The 20,673-nt window shown below is 41.8% G+C and overlaps 1 protein-coding gene across 4 annotated transcripts in view; it reads left to right on the forward strand.

Moving 5' to 3' along the window:
• Positions 1–20,673, forward strand: part of SNX13 (sorting nexin 13) — a 308,184-nt gene that overhangs the window by 142,917 nt on the left and 144,594 nt on the right. For all 4 annotated transcript variants that reach the window (XM_033930949.1, XM_033930947.1, XM_033930946.1 and 1 more), the window contains 2 exons: positions 14,125–14,224; positions 19,384–19,577. In XM_033930949.1, the coding sequence (XP_033786840.1) occupies positions 14,125–14,224; positions 19,384–19,577 (294 nt within the window). The remainder of the gene's footprint in view (positions 1–14,124; positions 14,225–19,383; positions 19,578–20,673) is intronic.

Consider the following 20,673-nt stretch of genomic DNA (forward strand, 5'->3'; position numbering starts at 1 on the left):
CCTTTTCAATATTCTAAGAATTTCAGCGGGAGATACACGCTGGACCACCAGGGAACAAACAGGTACGCAAGGGAGGGAAGGAGGGAGGGTGGTAATTATTAGTTTTGGCCAGGGCAGGAGACGGGAGGGATCCCTCCTGTCCCGGCCTACCACTAGGTGGTTTAAGTTAAGGGGAATGGTTACCAGTAATCTGCTGGCTGGGTTAGAGGGCAAAGGGGAGTATGGGACAATCAAGCAATTGTGACATCACTGATGAGGTTGGCTCTTTTTAGGAGGAAAAGGGTACAGGGAAGGAAGGTGGGACAGTGTTTAGAGCCTGGCAGGGAGGGGGAACAGTATTCAGAGCCTGGCAGAGAAGGGGGCTTGGTTCACAGCCTGATAGGGAATGGGACTGAGGGCAGAGAGGGAAGGGGGCTGGGTGCAGAACTTGGCAGGGAGGGGGGCTGAGTGCAGAACCTTGCAGGGCAGGGTGTGACGGAGGGGACACTGGGTGCAGATCCTGGCAGGGCATGGCACTTGAATATTAAGCCCTCGACTTATATTCAAGTCAACCATTTTTTCTCCTTTGGAAGAAAAATGGGGGTCTCAACTTGTATTTGGATCGACTTATATTTCAGTATATATAGTAGTTTATCTGTAAAGTCAGCAAGAAATGCCAGATCTCATAACCACTCCTCATCTTCCAACTCTGATTGGTCATCTCCCCTCTCCTTCAAAAAACTTCTTATTTCATTCAGCAAATCATGAAATCTTTGCAGAAATCTGTGCCTATTTAGCCACTTTACATCTATGTGCAAAATGATTTCCGCTGCCCCTTCATCAAGAGTAAGATTGAAAAGCTGTCTTTGAAGTGATCCTCCATGAACTGAATTTACAATTTTGAAAGTGATGTCCATCACAGTCTTTGTATTGAATCTCTTGCTTGCCAAAACTTGCTGGTGAATGATGTAGTGATAAGAAAGGAAATCTGGGAAGTTGTCATGCTGTCTACAGAGGGCTATGAAACCCTTAACTTCACCTGTCATTGCTCTTGCTCCATCAGTAGTGATGGAAACAAATCTATGCAATTGAAGATTACACTTTGTCACAAAAGAATGGAAAGAACTGAATATTTCCTGACCGGTAGTTCTACCTTTTAAAGAAATCATTCCAAGTTGTTCTTCTTTAACACTGAAGTCTTCAAAAGCCATCCGGATAAAGACTAGTTATGGGTTATGTCTTTTATGTCTGTAGATTCATCCAGTTGGAGTGAGAAAGCAACACAATTTGAAACATCCTCCAGTAATTGTTCAGTTGTTTCTCCACAAATCTTTTGTATTTGCCGCACGATGGTGTTTCTTGACAATTGTATATCTTGAATAGCAGCTATGATCTCTTTCCTATTTTTAAATCCTTCAAAAAGATTGTCAGCTGCTTCAAGAAAACAATCTTTTACAAATTCCTCTTCAGTGAAAGGTTTGCATTTCTTTGCAATCAGGTTACTGACCTTGAAGGATGCTATGGTTGCATTGACCGAATGTGACCTTGGCTTCGCCATCAACTCTTGCTGAGTAGCCAATTTCAATTTAAGTTCTTTGAGCTTCAGTTTACGAATTTCACTTTTAGTTGGAAAATCAACATCAAACGTATTGCTATGCAGAGCTTTATAATGACGTTCAAGATTACCCTTTTTGGGCAAGGATACTGGGGCATTACAAATTAGACAACAACACTTGTCTTTCACCACGATGAAAAAGTAGTTCATTTCCCATTCATCATGAAAGTGGTAGGTTTTGCTCTTCTTTGGAACACTCATCTTCGTTATACTGGGGAAGCTGGATGTAAGAAGGCCAAATCTGCTAAGTTAGTATAAACACTGGCTGAATCTGGTCCAAAATTGTCACTGTCCAAAAGTATAAAAGATCAACAGGAACTGAAGACCTCTGGATGATGTGCAATCTAAGGACTGGAGATGCCAAAACCACACATGCTGTTCTAAAAGTAAAAATAAGAATTCATCATACTGGCACCAATAATCAAATACCACTAAACAATCATCAAAAAAACTCAAACACCTGTCCAGCAAACCAGATAAAATCAAATACCGCCAAACAAGTTCAACGCAAAGGCAAGGCGAAATAAAATTGCAGTTTAGAATCAACACAAAGGCTATGCAAAATAAAATTGCAGAGCAAGCAAAAGTCACAGTGGTTTGAACCAATTCGAAGGCAAGGCATAGGTAAGTTAGACCAAAATTGGAAAAGCCCGCCAAAATCACCAAATTCTTGACACTTTGTTGTGTCTGCCCGAAAACGCTTAATGAAAGTGAACTATAAAGCGACCAACAACAGCACACGACACAACTAATACAGTAAGTGTATTCAGGTAAAGCATATGGATATCGCCCAGTATATAACACACTTCTAAGGTGTGTTGGGGCTGGGGCAGGAATGGGTGATTCTGAGAGGCAGGAGACCAGGTTGGCACGAAAACAACAAGCACCCCCATACACCTGCAGGCAAGCTTCCCACAGGCAGGGAAAAAAGACAGGCAAAGGATCAGCAGCGGTGGCAAGCCCTCGGCAGATGACTTGCCGGCACAAGCTCTCTCCAAGAGACAGGGCGAGCTGCTGGAGAAATGGAGCTAAGTGGGGCTGGTGATCTACCTCTGACCCCTCCACCATTGCAATCTACCTATTGGACATGCCTCGCCTAGCTGATAACGCAGCCAGGCTTTCCGAGAATACATTACTAAAACATGGCATGACATCCTGTGCCTAGTACATTTTCATAAACATATATTCTATATCGCTTGGTAGTGTGGTATAGTCCTTATGAATGGTTATATAGCTCACTGCTACCAGCAGGTGGAGACAGCACAAACTTGTATATCAGTATAGCTTCCCCTCTTGCAATCTAGTCTCCTCAGTCTCCATTAAAGCAGGTGGTAAGACTAATTCAGCTCCCCTCTTAGTACTGTTGGAATTTTTGTTTTGGACTCCTGGGTTCCCCTTTTGTACTGGATAGAGCTTGGTTGGGTCCTGTTTGGGGATCCATCCGACCTCGGGGATGTTAAACTCGGCCTGTCTCGTGCTGGGTCCTTCACCCCCCACCTTCCTCCACCTCCCCACATTTTTGTAGAGGTGCCTCAGCCGGTGACCTGGCCCCCCCCTGGTTGGTCAGCCCTTCAGCTTTAAGAGCCGTGAATTCTGTTCTGACTAAGTGAAAAAAAAATCCTGAGGTGTGCCGGTGTAAAGGACTCAATTTCCTTTAAAACTGCCATTTGTATTGGTTTTTCTCATCTAACTGGCACTTTTATTACAGCTAAGGCGTTTTTCAGCACAATGAGCACTTTTAAGGGGGAATAAAATGCTCATTGTGATCCAGATGCAAGGCACTCGTGGCCGGCCTGTGTAAGCGTTGTGCAGGCCAGAGAGGTGGGGGAGTCTTGTCGGCAGCAGTTGCCAATGGCCAGGGCACCCTGCCGCATGTACCTCGCGAAGGATTCCCTTACTGCCGAAGCAGCTGGGGATTCCTTTTTTGCATTGGTCGGTTCCTCAGTCTTAGCGTCAGGAAAGTCCCAGGCTTTTCAGATACATCAGGCCGCAGGAGCTCCGATTTTGGCGGGAACCTCCTCCTTCATTTCTGCTACCTCAGGTGACCTTCCCCATGTTCTGGAAATACAGGGGCAAGTATGGCAGGGTCCACCTGGGCAAACCGAAGCAAACGATGAAGAAATGAAAGCCGAGATGAAGTGAGAATGCAAAAGCGGTAACAAGATTGTTATGGGAGACTTCAACTATCCCGGCATAGACTGGAGTCTTGGAAACTCAAAATGCGCTAGGGAGACCGGATTCCTGGAGGACTGCTTCATGGAGCAGCTTGTCAGAGAACCGATGAGAGGGAATGCCATTTTGGATCTAATCCTCAATGGGCTAAGAGGACCTGTAAAAGAAGTGGAAGTAGTAGGGCCGTTGGGAAACAGCGATCACAATATGATCAAGTTCAAAGTTGAAGTAGGAATATCGAAAGGGAAGAGAACCACAGCGACAACTTTTAATTTCAAGAAAGGAAACTACGAAACGATGAGAGTAATGGTAAGGAAGAAACTTAGGAACAGCTGAAAGAAATTGCAGACTGTAGAGCAAGCCTGGTCTTTATTCAAGGACACGGTGAGCGAGGTGCAAAATCTGTATATCCCCGGATTTAGAAAAAGATGCAAAAAGAGCCGAACAAAAGACCTAACTAAAGAAGTAAAGAAAGCGATAGGAGATAAGAAGAATTCATTCTGGAAATGGAAAAAGAACAAAACCGAGGAAACTGGAAAGAGCACAGGAAGCATCAAAAAGAATGACACCTCGTGGTTAGAAGAACAAAAAGAGAATATGAAGAGAGGCTAGCCAGGGAAGCACAAAATTTCAAACCATTCTTCAGATATGTTAAAGGGAAGCAGCCAGCTAGCTACGAAGAAAAAATAGCTAAGAAGAAAAAATTAAAAAAATTTAAAGTGAATCAGGTTGAGCAGACTGGAGGAGGGAGGAGGTAGGACGGCAGGATGATGGAGATAGGAAATGAGTGGTGAAGGAGGAAAAAGAAGTGGCAGATAGACTAAACATGTTCTTTTCATCAGTATTTACAAAAGAGGACACATCCAACGTGCCGGAACCTGAAAAAATCTTCAAAGGAAATCAAGCAGAAAAGTTAACATCCTTTTAGGTAAGCCTTGAAGACATACACAAGCAGATAGATAGATTAAAAACTGACAAATCTCCGAGCCTGACGGAATCCAACCTAGGGTATTGATAGAACTAAAGGAGGAAATAGCAGAACTACTACAGCAGGTTTGTAATCTGTCCCTGAAAACAGGCGTGATCCCGGAGGATTGGAAGATAGCAAATGTTACACCCATCTTTAAAAAAGGATCGAGAGGTGACCCAGAGAACTTCAGACCGATAAGTTTGACTTCGGTTCCGGGGAAGATGGCGGAAGCGCTGATAAAAGACAGCATTGACGAGCATCTAGAAAGGAATAAACTGATGAAAACAAGCCAACATGGCTTCTGCAAGGGAAGATCATCCCTAACGAACTTATTGCACTTCTTCAAAGGAATTAACAAAAGGATGGACAAAGAGGACCCCATAGACATCGTATATTTAGATTTCCAAAAAGCTTTTGACAAGGTACACCATGAACGCCTACTACAGAAACTGAAGAACCATGGGGTGGAAGGAGACGTGCATAGATGGATCAAAAATTAGTTGGCGGGTAGAAAGCAAATGGTAGGAGTGAAGGGCCACTACTTAGATTGGAGGAGGGTCACGAGCAATGTTCCGTCTAATTTTTCATAGGCTGTGTGCACAAAAAATTTCATCTGTGCGCATTTTAAAGAAAAACTAAATTTGTGTGCGCTATAAAAATGATTGCCAGAGGGCCCTGAGTTCAGTTATGGGCATTTATGGGCAGGTCTTTGAGTTTAGTCTGAATTAACGAAAACACAATGTAATTTTAATTACACTTTATGTTAGTTACACTTTATGTAACATAAAGTCTCATTTCAATAAACAAATTATGTTTCATTGAAATGTTTCATTGAGCGCTACCTATAAATAAGGTATCATGGTACTTTATACTTAAAATTTAGAGAATAACAGCAATTTAGTTTTCAAAGTTTTTCCCTGCTCTTAACACGCATCAGCATTTCCAAATGCTCTAAATGTAAACGATTCCTTTGTTTAGTCTTCAAATTGTTCATTAGACTAAAACCACGCTCACAATCTGAACTAGATGCTAAGAATGTGGCACCAATGTCCATCAATTTTGCTAAATCTGCAAACTGATCATTCTGAAATGCAATTTTCGTCATATCTGGAAAGCTGTTTATCAGAATGCTTTTGATTTTTTTCTGCAACAAGGAATTTAAGGTCATTGCATTGCTGAATAATAACACTTTCCTCCGGAAGAAATTGTTTATACTTTAAACAAAGAGATCTGATATGTCCATTTCCGAAGTCAAAGTCACATTGTGATATTGCTATACAGTCAAAAGCAGACCATTCCTCAATTTCATTTTCAGGAAATCTTTCACCCAGATGCAATCATAGGATGTTGATGAAGGTTAATATGGAATTAGTATCCACTGAAACTTTTTCTCCAGACCTCATCCTGTTGTCAAGAAGACTGTTGACTTTATCACTCCATTTAACCTTGTCGCCTAAGTATTGCATTCGAAGTTTGTTCAATTTACCCTGTGCAAGATGATAAGCTTCCAATAGTGTCAAACCAAGTTTTTTAAATGCCATGGTTAAGGAAGCAAGTTCTGATAAGACATCATTCAAAACTTCAAGTGTAATATGAAATTGTTCACTGTTCAGCGTCTTATAGCAGTACTTTGCAATAAGATCATTATCTTTGTCTTCTTCAAAATATTTTAACAGGGGATCATAATTTCGAATAATTGCTTTAAGTGCAAAGTGTCTAGATAACCAGCGCACTTCATTCAGAGGTCTGAAAGCAATTGATTCACATTCAGATGCATCTGTAGTAGAAGACCGACAGAACACTGTGTATACAGTTCTCATTACAGTTTCTACTTCTTTCATCAATTTTACTTCTTTCCATGAATCGGAAAGCCCCAAATCTTCCCGATGTGCAACACAATGTTGCTGCACTAAATGTGGAATGTCTTTTCTCAGTTGTGGTGCAACAACATCTATTTTTCCCAACATAACAGAGGCACCATCAGAGGTGAACATAACCATTTTATTCAGGTCAAGTTCATGTTTCTTATAGAATTCCCTAATTGCTGTTACTATTGATGTAGCATCACATGCTTCCAACTGTAGCATCCCACCAAATGATGTCCTATACTCATTTGAATTGACTGGCCGATACTTAAAGTAGAGTATTAACCCTTTCAGGACCAAGGGACATATTTGTCCCATAACTTTAAAATCCTATAAATTTTGATTGGGATAGTCTACAGTTCTAAATTTGATATGTACGGATTCCATATGATACTGCCTTTATGTAAACAAACTGGTTCCGACATTCATTCATTAGCGTCGTTGCCAGATTGACAAGAAGATTCACTTGCCACACTGTCCATAAGCCAGAAGTTTGATTTAAAAAAAAAAAAATAATGATATTTCACAAAAAAAATCAATTTTTTGGCATCTGCAAGCCCTTTTTACCATAAAAATGTCGTCAAAACCACAAAAATTGGCCTACGATCCTTATGGTCCTGAAAGGGTTAAGCACTTGTTGACAGAAATGTCTGTGCTTTCATCAACAGTTAACGTATGATACGTTGCTAATTTAATGTCTGCCATACGATCATCTTGCACGATGCCATTGATAATTCCAAGAAATTCAAACGCATAGTTTTTGCTTCTTCAGCTATCAGTTATACTAACATACTTCGCAATGTGTTCATTGATATCTTGAACAGAGAGCATTGAGATATTCATCTTAATGGCCAGCACAACACTGTCGACAAGAACCTTAATTTCATCAGGACTAGAACGCTTCCGTTCATTACTAATTTGCCTGTTTTCTTTTTTGGTTGGGCTTTCAAGCAACATGTTAACCAGTCCCCCTCTTAAATTCGGATTTTTACTTCTGAGTTTCCTAATACTGTTGGTATGAGATTTACTTGATAGATGGCGTTTCAGAAAGTCCAGTTTCCAATCATCATCCCATATTTTTCCCGTAGAGAATTTTCCAGTTGCTTTGGCATCTTGACAATAACAACACACAACTCCATCGTCTTCCTCATAGGTAAGTGTCTCCGTTTCAACAATTTCTTCAAGCCATTCAGACATAAAAGCTGTTGCAGCTCTCTTGCATTTTACACTTTTCACCATTCGCAGTTTAGACATTTTAAGAGTTATATCTGGTTGCAATATAATAAACGAATATAGTTATACAACCGCAGTACCACGTTGCACACTACGATTCCCCGAAATATGGCGGAACTTCAGGAAGTCAAAGTATCGGAAGTTTTTATGGGCCATAGGCTATGGCCCTATGGAGCACGTGACGTGTCAAGTTCAACTGCCAAAGATAACGGAATCACGTGAATGACTTAAAATTTATATTATAGCACTTCAATAAATGTGATAAATGGGAAATCGGAACAGCTGGTCTTCTGCAACATTTCATTTTAGCTGTGAAAATCATTTTAGGCAAAAATTTATTTTTTTGTGCGCGCTGTTTTAATTTGTGTGCGCGGGTTCAGCAAGTTTGTGCGCGCGCACAACTTAGAGGGAACAGTGGTCACAAGTGGTATTCCGCAGGGGACGGTACTTGGACCGCTGCTGTTCAATGTATTTATAAATGATTTTTGATTTTTTTATTTTATTTCTTATATACCGCTATACCGTGAGGTTCAAAGCGGTTTACATTGAAGATAGATTAAAGATACATTAAAATAAAATAAATAGAAATGGTACTTTGGATTTCCCTAGCTGTCCCGAAGGCTCACAATCTAGCTAAAGTACCTGAGAAAACAATAAATAAAAATAAAATAAATGAAATAAATTCCAATCAGACAATAGGATCTGATGTTAGAAGTTCATAAAGACGATATGCCAAGGAGAGAAAGCTGGTATGCTTCTTAAGCCCTGACATATGCAGCCATACAGTCCCCATCTATACCCCCCAGGCATCGAGGAGTATGACTCAGACCTCTCTTGTCATTCTTATTCTGATCTAGAACTGTCAGCTCTAGAGTCTTATGATATCTCTTCAGACCCATCTCTATCACCACCTAGAAGGAGACCACCACTAGTGCTGCCCGATTTCCGATTCAAATCGATTCACTGATTCAAAAATCTCATGCACGAATACAGGATGTCCGGGGTGGTACTTGGAGAGACCTCCCAGGAAAGAGACTTGGGAGTTCTGATCGACAAGTCGATGAAGCCGTCTGCACAATGTGCTGCGACGGCAAAAAGAGCAAACAGAATGCTAGGAATGATAAAGAAGAAGGATCACGAACAGATCGGAGAAGGTTATCATGCTGTTGTATCGGGCCATGGTGCGTCCTCACCTGGAGTACTGCATCCAGCACTGGTCGCCGTACATAAATAAAGACACGGTACTACTCGAAAGGGTCCAGAGAAGAGCGACTAAAATGATTAAAGGGCTGAAGGAGTTGCGTACAGTGAGAAATTGGAGAAACTGGGCCTCTTCTCCCTTGAAAAGAGGAGACTGAGAGGAGACATGATCAAAACATTCAAAATACTGAAGGGAATAGACTTAGTAGATAAAGACAGACTGTTCACACTCTCCAAGATAGAGAGAACGAGAGGGCACTCTCTAAAGTTAAAAGGGGATAGATTCCGTACAAACGTAAGGAAGTTCTTCTTCACCCAGAGAGTGGTGGAGAGCTGGAACGCTCTTCCGGAGTCTGTTGTAGGGGAAAACACCCTCCAGGGTCTCAAGATTAAGCTGAACAAGTTCCTGCTAAACTGGGACGTACACAGGTTAGGCTGGACTCATTTTAGAGCACTGGTCTTTGACCCGGGGGCCGCCGTGTGAACGGACTGCTGGGCACGATGAACCACTGGCCTGACCCAGCAGTGGCAATTCTTATGTTCTTATATTCATTTTGGGTGAATCGATTCAAATCAATTCGTATTAAAAAAAATCATCCTTGCCGATTCGGTGACCAATCCTCCTCCCCATGCCTTCAGGTCACCTAAAGCAGGAGTGGCAGCATTGCCTCTTGCTGGATGTCCATTGCTGTTGCCACTCCTGCTTTAGGGGGCGAGGGGGGAGGGTCAGTCTGAAAGTGCTGCAATGCATAGGCACTCTTTGCAGCGTCCTCCGGCTTCCTCCCTGGCCTCCCGCTCTTACCTTCAGATACCGATAATTATGGCAGTCTGCAGAGAGGATCGCCGGTGCTGTAACGATCTTTGCAGGCTGCCATTGTCCTCAGCAGCACGTTCCCTCTGCCACGATCCTGCCCCTGACATCTACTGGACCTCTAATAAACTCCACAAGGTTTATCTAACTGAATCAAATAACTGTTGGCACAGCAATATTCATTTGGGTGACCTCAGACGTATGATCTATGATTGCCCAATTATTCAGTCATTTTGGGAAAATCATATGTATCATTCTACCTATTTCAACTCATTTATCTTTTAATGTCATCCTTTTTAGATCACTTGCCCTGTCTGGTGCCCTAGATACCTGGCAATTCATATTGCTGGATACTCTCATTGCTATTTCCTTACAAATGATGTTATCACACTGGAAATCTGCTCAGCTATTAAACACCATCTTTTGGTGGGCTACTGTAATGATGATACATAATTTTGAATGTAAAGCTAATTCTCTAACAAACAAAGGATTCAAAACTAACAAAACATGGTTACCCTTATCTAATAGATCCTCTCTTCCCTAATGTCTGATACATTCCAACTTCTTCTAAAATACCTAAATATTCTTAATTATTCAATAGTTTTGATACTCATATTATAACATTCCTACTGGGTCTCCTTAGGAACTTACTCTTTTGTCTCTCCTTATGGCTTAATTGTTCTCTCTCTTTTATACATGGGTGCTGCTTGTTCACTGTTGCATCTATGAACTTGCCTATAACATAACATCTATGCAGTATAATTTATCTTCATGTATGCTTATTACTATTATAAAACTTTCAATAAAAAAATGAAGTAGCTACATTGCTGCCCATCTCTATGAGAATCTCATTTAAACTTTTGTATCTAGTTTTCAAGGTGTTTCGCCTGCAGTCACCACTCTTATCTCAGTAACCAATTTGTGGAACAAGATCATAATTGTGTTCTATGGTCATCACAGCATTGTTTGTTGAAGCTTCCTTCTTTGCAAATTGTGAAACTGACTTCTACCAGAAACAGTGCTTTTTCTTACACAGATTCCTTCTTATGGAATTTTCTGCTGCGTCCTATTTTCAAACTGTCTGGTTTTTCAGCATTTTGTAAAATTTTGAAGGCTTGGCTGTTTTCATCTACCTATTCTGATATTTGATTGGTGTAATATTTTTGTTGTTGAGGGTTTTATTGTGGAACATTCCACTTTATTATTTTAGTAGATATTACTGTTATGAGTTGGTTATAGAATATGTATTATTATAATTTTTTCTGTAAGCCACTTTAAACATTTTGTACTGAATGGTATATAACGTTAATCAAATCAATAATGAAGCCAGACACTGAGGGGGCCTTCCCTCTTGCCAAATTGCTAAAGGTTCTGCCAGTCTCAATTCTACCCCCTCTGAAGTTACTTCCTGATTTTAAAGGGTGGGATTGAGACTGGCAGAGCCTATAGCAATTTGGCAAGAGGGAAGGCCTCCGCAGTGTCTGGCTTCATTATTACCAGCCAGTTTAGTGGGGCCGGAACAGGACCAAAGGCAGGTTTGCTCACAGTCTGGATGTGCCACTAACTCCTCACTCCCACCTCCTCCCGGCATCCAGCAAATATCATGAAGGACCGCCGTGGCCTGAAGGAATTGGTTGTCTGCCTCACATGTTGGGCCTGCCCCTGCCCCACGACTCTGTTGGAAGAAGCAAAGGGTAAAAGATGATAGATGTAGGTGGAGGGAGAGAGAGATATGAGGTTTTGGAGGAAAGAGGGGAGGGGAGAGGATATGCTGGATGGAGGAGGCAAGGCAGTAGATACTTGCTAGAAGAGTGAAAATAAAGGGGCAAAGAGAGAAAGAGAAGATGCTGGAAAGGGGGAAGAGAGGGAAGAGTTAGCAAAAAAAAAAAAAAACCTGGAGAAATAGAAGCAGATAGAGATGCAGAAAAATAAATGGAGGAAAACTGAAAAGGGTAAAGTCAGAGATGGATGTAGGAGAGAAAGTGAAGACGAATGAGAGAAGAGGCAGATAAACTGCAAACCCTGGAAACAAAATTAAGAAAAGACAGAAGAAAGCAGAAATTGGTATAAACATGCATAAAATGGCCAGACAACAAAGAGAGAAAAAATAATTTTAATTTCATGAACAGAAAATGCAGTTTTACCATAAATTTGCACTGTTTTCTTTTTATATTCCAAACTGTAGAATTGCATATGGCTTCTTGAGGTTTAAGTTTGATTTTTGTATACATTTATTTAAGTTTGAGGTTGCTTGTAGTTGCGTTTTCCTATGTAGGGGCCTTATTATCAATATGTTAGCTTTAGGATATACTGATATACAAGGTTTACTACCCCTTATATATTGGAACTTTAGGATATATGCATCACAGATATTTGTATTATGTTTAATGACTTAGGTTGCTGATGGGGAGGCAGGGTAAACAATCTTTATAGATTGGCTCACCATGATAACCCTAATTTCTAACCTCTGTTTATATTCAAGTCAACCTTTTTTCCCCCCCTTTCTGGAGGAAAAAAAGTATACCATGGTTTATATTCAGATCGATTTATATTTGAGTATATACGGTATTGGTCAGCTTATATTGTTAGTAAGGAAATTATATTACAATGAAATAATGCTTATATATTAGAAAATAATTTGAGAAATGTATTGCTCTTGATTGTAATTTTTCAGAGCATATAGTCCTCACATTCAGTAACATCAATGTGCTTTTTTTATTCTGGATTATGCATCCATATGGTATAATGTCCACAGTATAGTTCAGTATCTGGACTCCTTTACCCTATTATACAAAGAATCTATCGGCCTCTTTTACAAAGCCGCGCAGCAACAGCCCCGAAGCCCTTTAAATCTCTGGGCTTTGGGGCCGCTAGCGCGGCTTTGTAAAAGAGGCCGTATATCATGCATCTTCTTTAACTATAAAGAAAATGGGAAACATCTCAATACTACTTTCTTTTGTTATTTGTGCACAGTTGGGTAAGCATAAAAAGATGATAATCATGATCTTTTCACACGTTCTCACAAAAGTCCTGTCTGAAGATATTTAGCTACATCCGCATTGACTTAGGAACCTAAGGGCTCCTTTTACGAAGTCCCGTTAGCAGTTTTAGCGCACGCAACTTTTTAGCACGCGCTAAACCCACGCTACGCGGTTAGAGCTAACGCCAGCTCAATGCTGGTGTTAGCGTCTAGTGCGGCCGGCAGTTTAGTGCGTGCTATTACGTGTGTTAAACCGCTAACGCGGCTTTGTAAAAGGAGCCCTAAATGTTCCAAATTTGTTGAGATTTTGTTAAAATGGCTCTCCCAGTTGTCAGCCTGTGCTTGCAGTTCCTGAGAGTAGAGGGTATTTAATCTCCTGTGAGTTTAGTTGAAGGCTGGCAACTGCAAACTCTGGCAATCTCCAGTGGGCCTCATTGGTTCACATTCACACAACCAAGCATTAGTTTTCGATTTCAGACGAAACCAGTCAGTAAGCTTCAACTGCAGTTTCGTTTTTGGCCAAAAATGAATAAAGCAGTTTTGGTTGGCCTTTAAAGTACTAGTCCTGCCCCCCTCTACCCATTGCCTACCCCGGAGAATGCCTTTATATGTATTACATTTTACAGTAGTAGGTGCTGTTTCTCTGTGCCTAATTTTCTGCACATACCCTGTTTCCCTGAAAATAAGCCCTATCCTGAAAATAAGCCCTAGCATGATTTTTAAAGATGCTCCAAATATAAGCCCTACCCCCAAAATAAGCCCTAGTTAAGATCAACGACATCAATGATGTGGCAGAGGGATGGCCCCAGCGGTGAAGGCTGTGAAACAGCCCGTTCAGAGCACTACCACTGTTTTTGGAGGCCCAGAGTGGCGGTATGACAGTCTAATGGTGGGAGGGGTAGTGGGGTTCTGCTGGACAGGGGGATGGGAGGGATAGAAAGATGCTGCACAAGGGGGGGAAGGGAGAAAGGAAAGAGGAAGAGAGAGATGATAGTTGTACATGAAAAAAATAAGACATCCCCTGAAAATAAGCCCTAATTCGTTTTTTGGACCCAAAATTAATATAAGGCACTGTCTTATTTTCGGGGGAAATACGGTATATACCCTTGGGCAATTTTATAAGAGCCAACTTGAACTTGTGAATCAATGTTCTACATGCTCAGGTTCCTTACCATCATGTTATGCATGTCATTTTTGAGTAATCAGAAGCAGATGTACATGCAGAATATTTAAAAAAACATTTAAATAATTTGACTTGGTGTTAATTTTGATAATGAGACTTTTTTTTTTTTCCTGCAGGAAATAGATACTGTGAAGCTGGCAGCAAACTTTGGAAAACTTTACACAGTCCCTCTGGACAACATTCTTGTAGATAATGTAGCACTACAGTTTTTTATTGGTAAGCTTAGATACTAAAGCATGCTGAATCTTAGATTCAGTAGACTGTTCAGTATTAATTTAAATTGGATATTTAAATTTAATTTACAAAATACAACTTTCTATGCGGGAGGGGGACATGGTTTTGCCAGTTCTTAAGGTTTATAATATTACATGTCATTTAAGGATGGAATGAGACTGGATATTTCAAACATCAGATTATTGTGATTTAGTTTTTGAAACTAATTTGGTGGATGATTTACATCCGGCATATGTAATTCATGTGAGAGCTGCTCAGTTATCGAAGCGCATAAAGCAGCATCCCTTGGTAAAATCCTTTCTGAAAATCTGAAGCTTTCTGAAAATCTAGATATATTACATCAACGTGGAAGAAATGTGGTCGACTTTGAAAGCCACCATACAGGAAGCAACAAACCGCTATGTTAAATCAGTAAGTAAACGGAGTAGGAACAACAAGCCACAGTGGTTCTCTGCGGAGATCTTGGACCTCATCAAGGAGAAGAAAAAAGCATTCATCTCTTACAAACAATCAGGGAAACAGGACTCTAGAGTAGAATATCTGGCCAAGTCAAAAGCAGTCAAAACAGCAGTTAGGGAAGCTAAATTCCGCATGGAGGAGTCTCTAGCAAAGAATATCCAGAAAGGAGATAAATCTTTCTTCAGGTATATCAGTGACAGAAATAAGAACTCAGGCGGGATAGTACGTCTCTGTAAACCAGACGGAGACTACATAGAAACAGACTCGGGAAAAGCCCAACTGTTAAATGAATACTTCTGCTCAGTCTTCACCCGCGAGGCGCCGGGACTCGGCCCTCAGCTACAGACAAGGGTTGAATCAGTTGACCCGTTTAGTAATTTCGAGTTTACACCCAGCAGCGTCAACTGCGAGCTGTCAAAAATCAAGGTTAACAAGGCAATGAGGCCTGACAACCTACACCCCAGGGTGCTCAGGGAGTTGTGTGATGTCTTGGTGGAACCGCTATCCACGCTCTTCAATCTCTCCCTTAGTACAAGTAACGTCCCGATGTCCTGGAAGACGGCTAACGTCATTCCACTCCTCAAGAAAGGCTCCAAGATGGAGACAGCAAACTACAGACCAGTGAGTCTCACATCAATAGTGAGCAAACTAATGGAAACTCTAATCAAACGGCAAATGGATACGATCATGGACGAGGAGAATCTACGGGATCCCTGTCAACATGGATTTACTAAGGGGAGATCCTGCCAATCCAACCTGATCAGCTTTTTTGACTGGATGTTGGGGAGTCCCTGGACATCGTATACCTGGACTTTAGCAAAGCATTTGATAGCGTACCACACCGCAGGTTGCTGAGCAAGATGAGTTCTATAGGATTGGGCGACACATTGACGAAATGGGTTGAGAACTGGCTTGGAGGTAGGCTTCAAAGGGTAGTGGTGAACGGCACCCCCTCTGAAATGACGGAGGTGATCAGTGGAGTGCCCTAGGGCTCGGTCTTGGGCCCGATCCTATTCAACATCTTTATAAGAGACTTGGCAGAAGGCCTTCGAGGTAAAATAACATTATTCGCCGATGACGCCAAACTAAGTAATGTAGTGGGCAAATGCACAACGGACGAAGATTCAATGCCCGACAACATGATGCACGACCTACTTCTACTGGAGCGCTGGTCTAGGTCCTGGCAACTCAGTTTCAATGCCAAAAAATGCAAAGTCATGCACCTGGGCAGCCAAAATCCATGCAAAACTTACACCCTTGATGGCGAGATCCTAACAAGAACTGAAGCAGAACGTCAGTGAAGACATGAAGACTGCAAATCAAGTGGAGCAAGCTTCCTCCAAAGCAAGGCAAATCATAGGTTGCATACGCAGGAGTTTCGTCAGCCGTAAACCTGAAGTCATTATGCCATTGTATAGATCCATGGTGAGACCACACCTGGAGTACTGTGTGCAATTCTGGAGGCCGCATTACCGTAAGGATGTGCTGAGACTAGAATCGGTCCAGAGAATGGCCACCCGGATGGTCTCGGGACTCAAGGATCTCCCATACGAGGAGCGGCTAGGGAAGTTACAGCTCTACTTACTCGAGGAACGTAGAGAGAGGGGAGACATGATCGACACATTCAAGTATCTCACGGGCCGCATCGAGGTGGAAGAAGATATCTTCTTTTTCAAGGGTCCCTCGGCAACAAGGGGGCATCCGTGGAAAATCAGGGACGGGAAACTGCATGGTGACACTAGGAAGTTTTTCTTCACTGAAAGGGTGGTTGATCGCTGGAATAGTCTTCCACTTCAGGTCATTGAGGCCAGCAGCATGCCTGATTTTAAGGCCAAAGGGATAGACATGTGGGATCTATTCGCAGAGATAGGTAGGGAGGGTCATTGGGGTGGGCAGACTAGATGGGCCGTGGCCCTTATCTGCCGTCTATTTCTATGTTTCTATGTAACTGGCTCACCTTTATCCACATGTTTATTCACACCTTCAAAGAAGTCAAGCGAATTGGTGAGGCAAGATCTCCCTCAACTAAACTGTGTCTCTTTAAATCATGTTTGTCTATGTTTGTCTACGTGTTCCCACAATTTTATTTTTTATAATTGTTTCCATCATTTTGCCCAGCACTGAAGTCATGCTTACAGGTCTGTAATTTCCCGAATCTCCTCTGGAACTATTTTTAAAAATCGGTGTTACATTAGCTACCCTCCAATCTTCAACATCTATATAACAATCATCTATATGATTTTAGCAACATGTTACAGGTCACTAACAGCAGGTCAGCAATTTCATGTTTGAGTTGTTTTAGTACCCTGAGATGTATACCATCCGGTGCAGGTGATTTGTCACTTTTTAACTTGTCAGTTTGGCTTAGTGTATCTAGAAGATGTACTAAGCCAAATCGACAAGTTAAAGTGACAAATCACCTGGACTGGTAAAAGAAAAAAACACCAGACAAAGCCATGCTATTTCCTACTTGGAAGGAATATCTTTGTGGACATCTGACTCAAGAGATGGGAAGGACTGGAGCAACTGACTAAAGAGGCAAGATGTGCATTTCTTCTGTGACAGCTTTCAAAAACTTGTCTATCATTGACAGAAATGTTTGGCTAATGGTGGTGATTATATAGAAGAGGGGGAAAGGGATGAGATTTGATATACCACCATTCTGTGGTTACAAGTGGTTTACATATTAAATACAGGCAGTGAAGGTTTAAGTGGCTCGTCCAGACTCACAAAGAGCTACAGTGAGAAGTGAACCCAGTTTTCCAGATTTTCAAGCCACTGCACTAATCACTAGGGGCCAGATTCTCAAAACTTAAGGTTGCCTTTAATGTGGTCGCCGTTTTAGAGTTCATGTATTTTAGCGGCAGATTATTAAAATGACTTATTGTGGTCTTTTCCGAGTTTTCTAACAGTCTCTCCAGTACTGCCATGCAAATGAGTACAACGAGTTCATTAATATTAAAATGAGCACTCCGAGAAATTCTCTGCCATTGCCAAGTGATTCCTTAACCTTGTGCCACATTTGCGACCAAAATTTGCTGACAGGTCTGAGCTTTCATTGCCTTACTTTCTGATCAGTGCTTGAGTACTGACTGTCTCAGGCACTGATAGGAAAGTAAAGTTTGTCAGCCCAGATTCCCCCCCCCCCCCCCGCAAATTTTTAAAAAAAAACCCAAATCGAAGATAGGCAGGAGAGATGCCCAATCTCTCCCTCCAAGCTTGCAGAACCTCAGGACATCTGGCAGCGGGAGAGATGCCCACTAACTCCTGCTGCACTCACACAATTCCCCAACTCTGCACACCCCCCCCCCCCCCCGCCTGCAGCAGGAGAGATGCCCACTCTCCCATCATGCTTGCAGAATCCCCCGACTCTACCCCCCTGCAGCGGGAGAGATTCCCACTCTCTCCTGCGACACTCACACAATCCCCTGACTCTTTCCCTCCTCCAACGTCCCCCCTCCCCCGCCCCTCCTTACCTTATTCAGGAAATCTGGCCAGTAGGACACCTACCCTCCAGCTGGTGGGCTTTCCCCTTTCCGATGCATCCTGGGTTAAGCCAGGGAGGGGCCTAAGGCTCCAATTGGCCCAGGTTGCTTAAGGCCCCTACCGAGTGTTGGTGTTCAAAGGTTGTGTGAGTGCGGTGGGAGAAAGTGGGCATCTCTCCTACTATCAGGGGTGGATGTTTTGAAGTTGTGCGAGCGTAACAAGATAGAGTAAGCATCTCTCCTGCCAATCTTCGATTTGTTGTTGTTTTTTTTTAATATGCAGGTGTATTCTGCGCATCTGCTGATTGCTACCACCAGCGACTCATCTCAAGTATATTTAGCGAGCCTGCACTTTGCTCCACACACCTCATTTGCAAGCACTGTTTTTAGAGAATGACTGTCTGTTTTTAAAATTGTTACAAGAAAGGCTTCAACAGTGGTCCATCAGTTTTTACTGCAAAGCTTTGAGAATCATCCTCATAATAGGTAATCGGGCTATTTATTATAATTGAGGCCTGCTATAGTTTTAATCTCTGGTGTTTCTCTTTGATCAAACAAAGGTTGAAAAATTAAGTGTGCAGAGCTTATTATTCAGGTACTCCTTTTCTTAGGTGGCTGATTAAAGCATTTTTTTTGTCTTGAGATTCAGTAATTTCTTGGAGATAGTTTGCTTTGAATAGCTACCTAAGCATTAGTTTGCCAAAACATGTACAGTAAATCCTTGGTTTGCGAGCATGCTTGTAATCCAAAGCACTCGTATATCAAAGCGAATTTCCACATAAGAAATAATGGAAACTCAGACGATTCGTTCTACTATACGTACTCGTATTGCAAGACCTCGCTCATTTAGAACAGTCACTAGACTCCTGCAGCGGCAGAGAGAGAAGAACTATCGGCTCAGTTGTGATGATGTGAGGCGTGTATACTGTATGTACTTGTATTGCAAGTCTTTGCTTGTTTAAAACAGTCACTACACTCCTGCAGCGTCAAAGAGAGAAGAACCATCAGCTCAGTTATGATGTGTACTTGTATTGTAAGACATTGCTTGTTTATCAAGTTAAAATTAAATCAAATGATTTGCTTGTCTTGCAAAACACTTGCAAACTAAGTTACTTGCAATCCAAGGTTTTACTGTATATGTATTCACTACTTTCCTGCTTGTGATGATACAGCTACTGTACTGATTTTGAATTGTAGATTATATGCAGCAGAGTGGAGGCCAAGCACATCTCTTCTTCTGGTTGACGGTAGAGGGATATCGTGTTACAGCGCAGCAACAGTTAGAGGTGCTACTAAATCGACGGAGAGATGGAGAACGTCAGACTAATCAGACCAAAGACTTATTAAGAACAGCTGCATTTGGAGTTTATGAACAGTATTTGTCTGAAAAGGTAGGAATATAAACAAATTACTCTAAATAGGTTTTTAATAAATGGTTTAATTTGCACAACATTAATTAATTTATTTATTTGCAGTACTGTCCAAAGATCTAGATGCGTTAAAGGGATATACATACACAAATAAAAATAATAAAATAAAAAATAAATGAATCAATAAAGAACAGATCATACATACTAAAAAATGAAATGGTGCCCGGATCCCGCAATTAACCCGTGGCAACTGCAGGAAAACCGCAGGAATGGGCAATAAATTGATATACTTACCGCCGGTGCGGCAACAAAACCTTTTACACTTCTCCCTTCGTATTTGCGGTTTCAGCAATCAGAGTTTCAATTATTCACGTTTTTTAGCTTGCTGGCTCCTCCCCCCAAATTACATCAGCTTGCACAGAGAAATTGCTGATTCTTAGCACATTCTTCACCGTGTTTTGCCTCTCCTTCAGGAACAAGCCAGGTCTCCCCATATTCACGATGGTGCAGCATGGGCACGATGGTGCAGCATGGGCACTTTGGTAAGACCCAGCAGTGACCATAGGGTGTGAAGGTTCCCTGGATTTCATTCAGCTCCTCTAGAGAGCATATACTTCGGACCCAGCTTATTTGACGCAGCTGGCAAATGTGTCACCTTTCTTCAGGCTGGTTGCTCCAGTGCCGGAGGTCCCTGTGCAGGAGCCCTCTCCTCTAGCTACATCTGATCTGGACTGTATTGTTTGTCATACAGATATTATGCCTATCCTGTCTTCTGACACTGTTTCTATTTTGGATCTGGCTGATACCCTTACCCCAGGGCTAGTCAGCATGTCTCGGAAACTCCGGATTTGGCTGAGAATCCTGCTATCCACACTCTTTTTAAGTCTGTCTCTATCCACCATTTCATTACTGATTCCCTGAAAGAGCTTAAATTGGACTCTCAAGCTTCTACATCTCAGAGTTCTAATGTGCTTCTCAGTCTGGTAATGGAACAGTGGGATTCCCCAGATAGCTCTTTCTGGCTCTCTAAAGCTATGGCCAAGCTTTATGCTCCTGATTTTCAGCAGCTTTTTGAGTAGTCCAAGGTGGATTTTGACGTGGCGCAGGTTACTAGGCA

The sequence above is a fragment of the Geotrypetes seraphini genome, chromosome 2, assembly GCF_902459505.1.
Source record: "Geotrypetes seraphini chromosome 2, aGeoSer1.1, whole genome shotgun sequence".
Taxonomy (NCBI): Eukaryota; Metazoa; Chordata; class Amphibia; order Gymnophiona; family Dermophiidae; genus Geotrypetes; species Geotrypetes seraphini.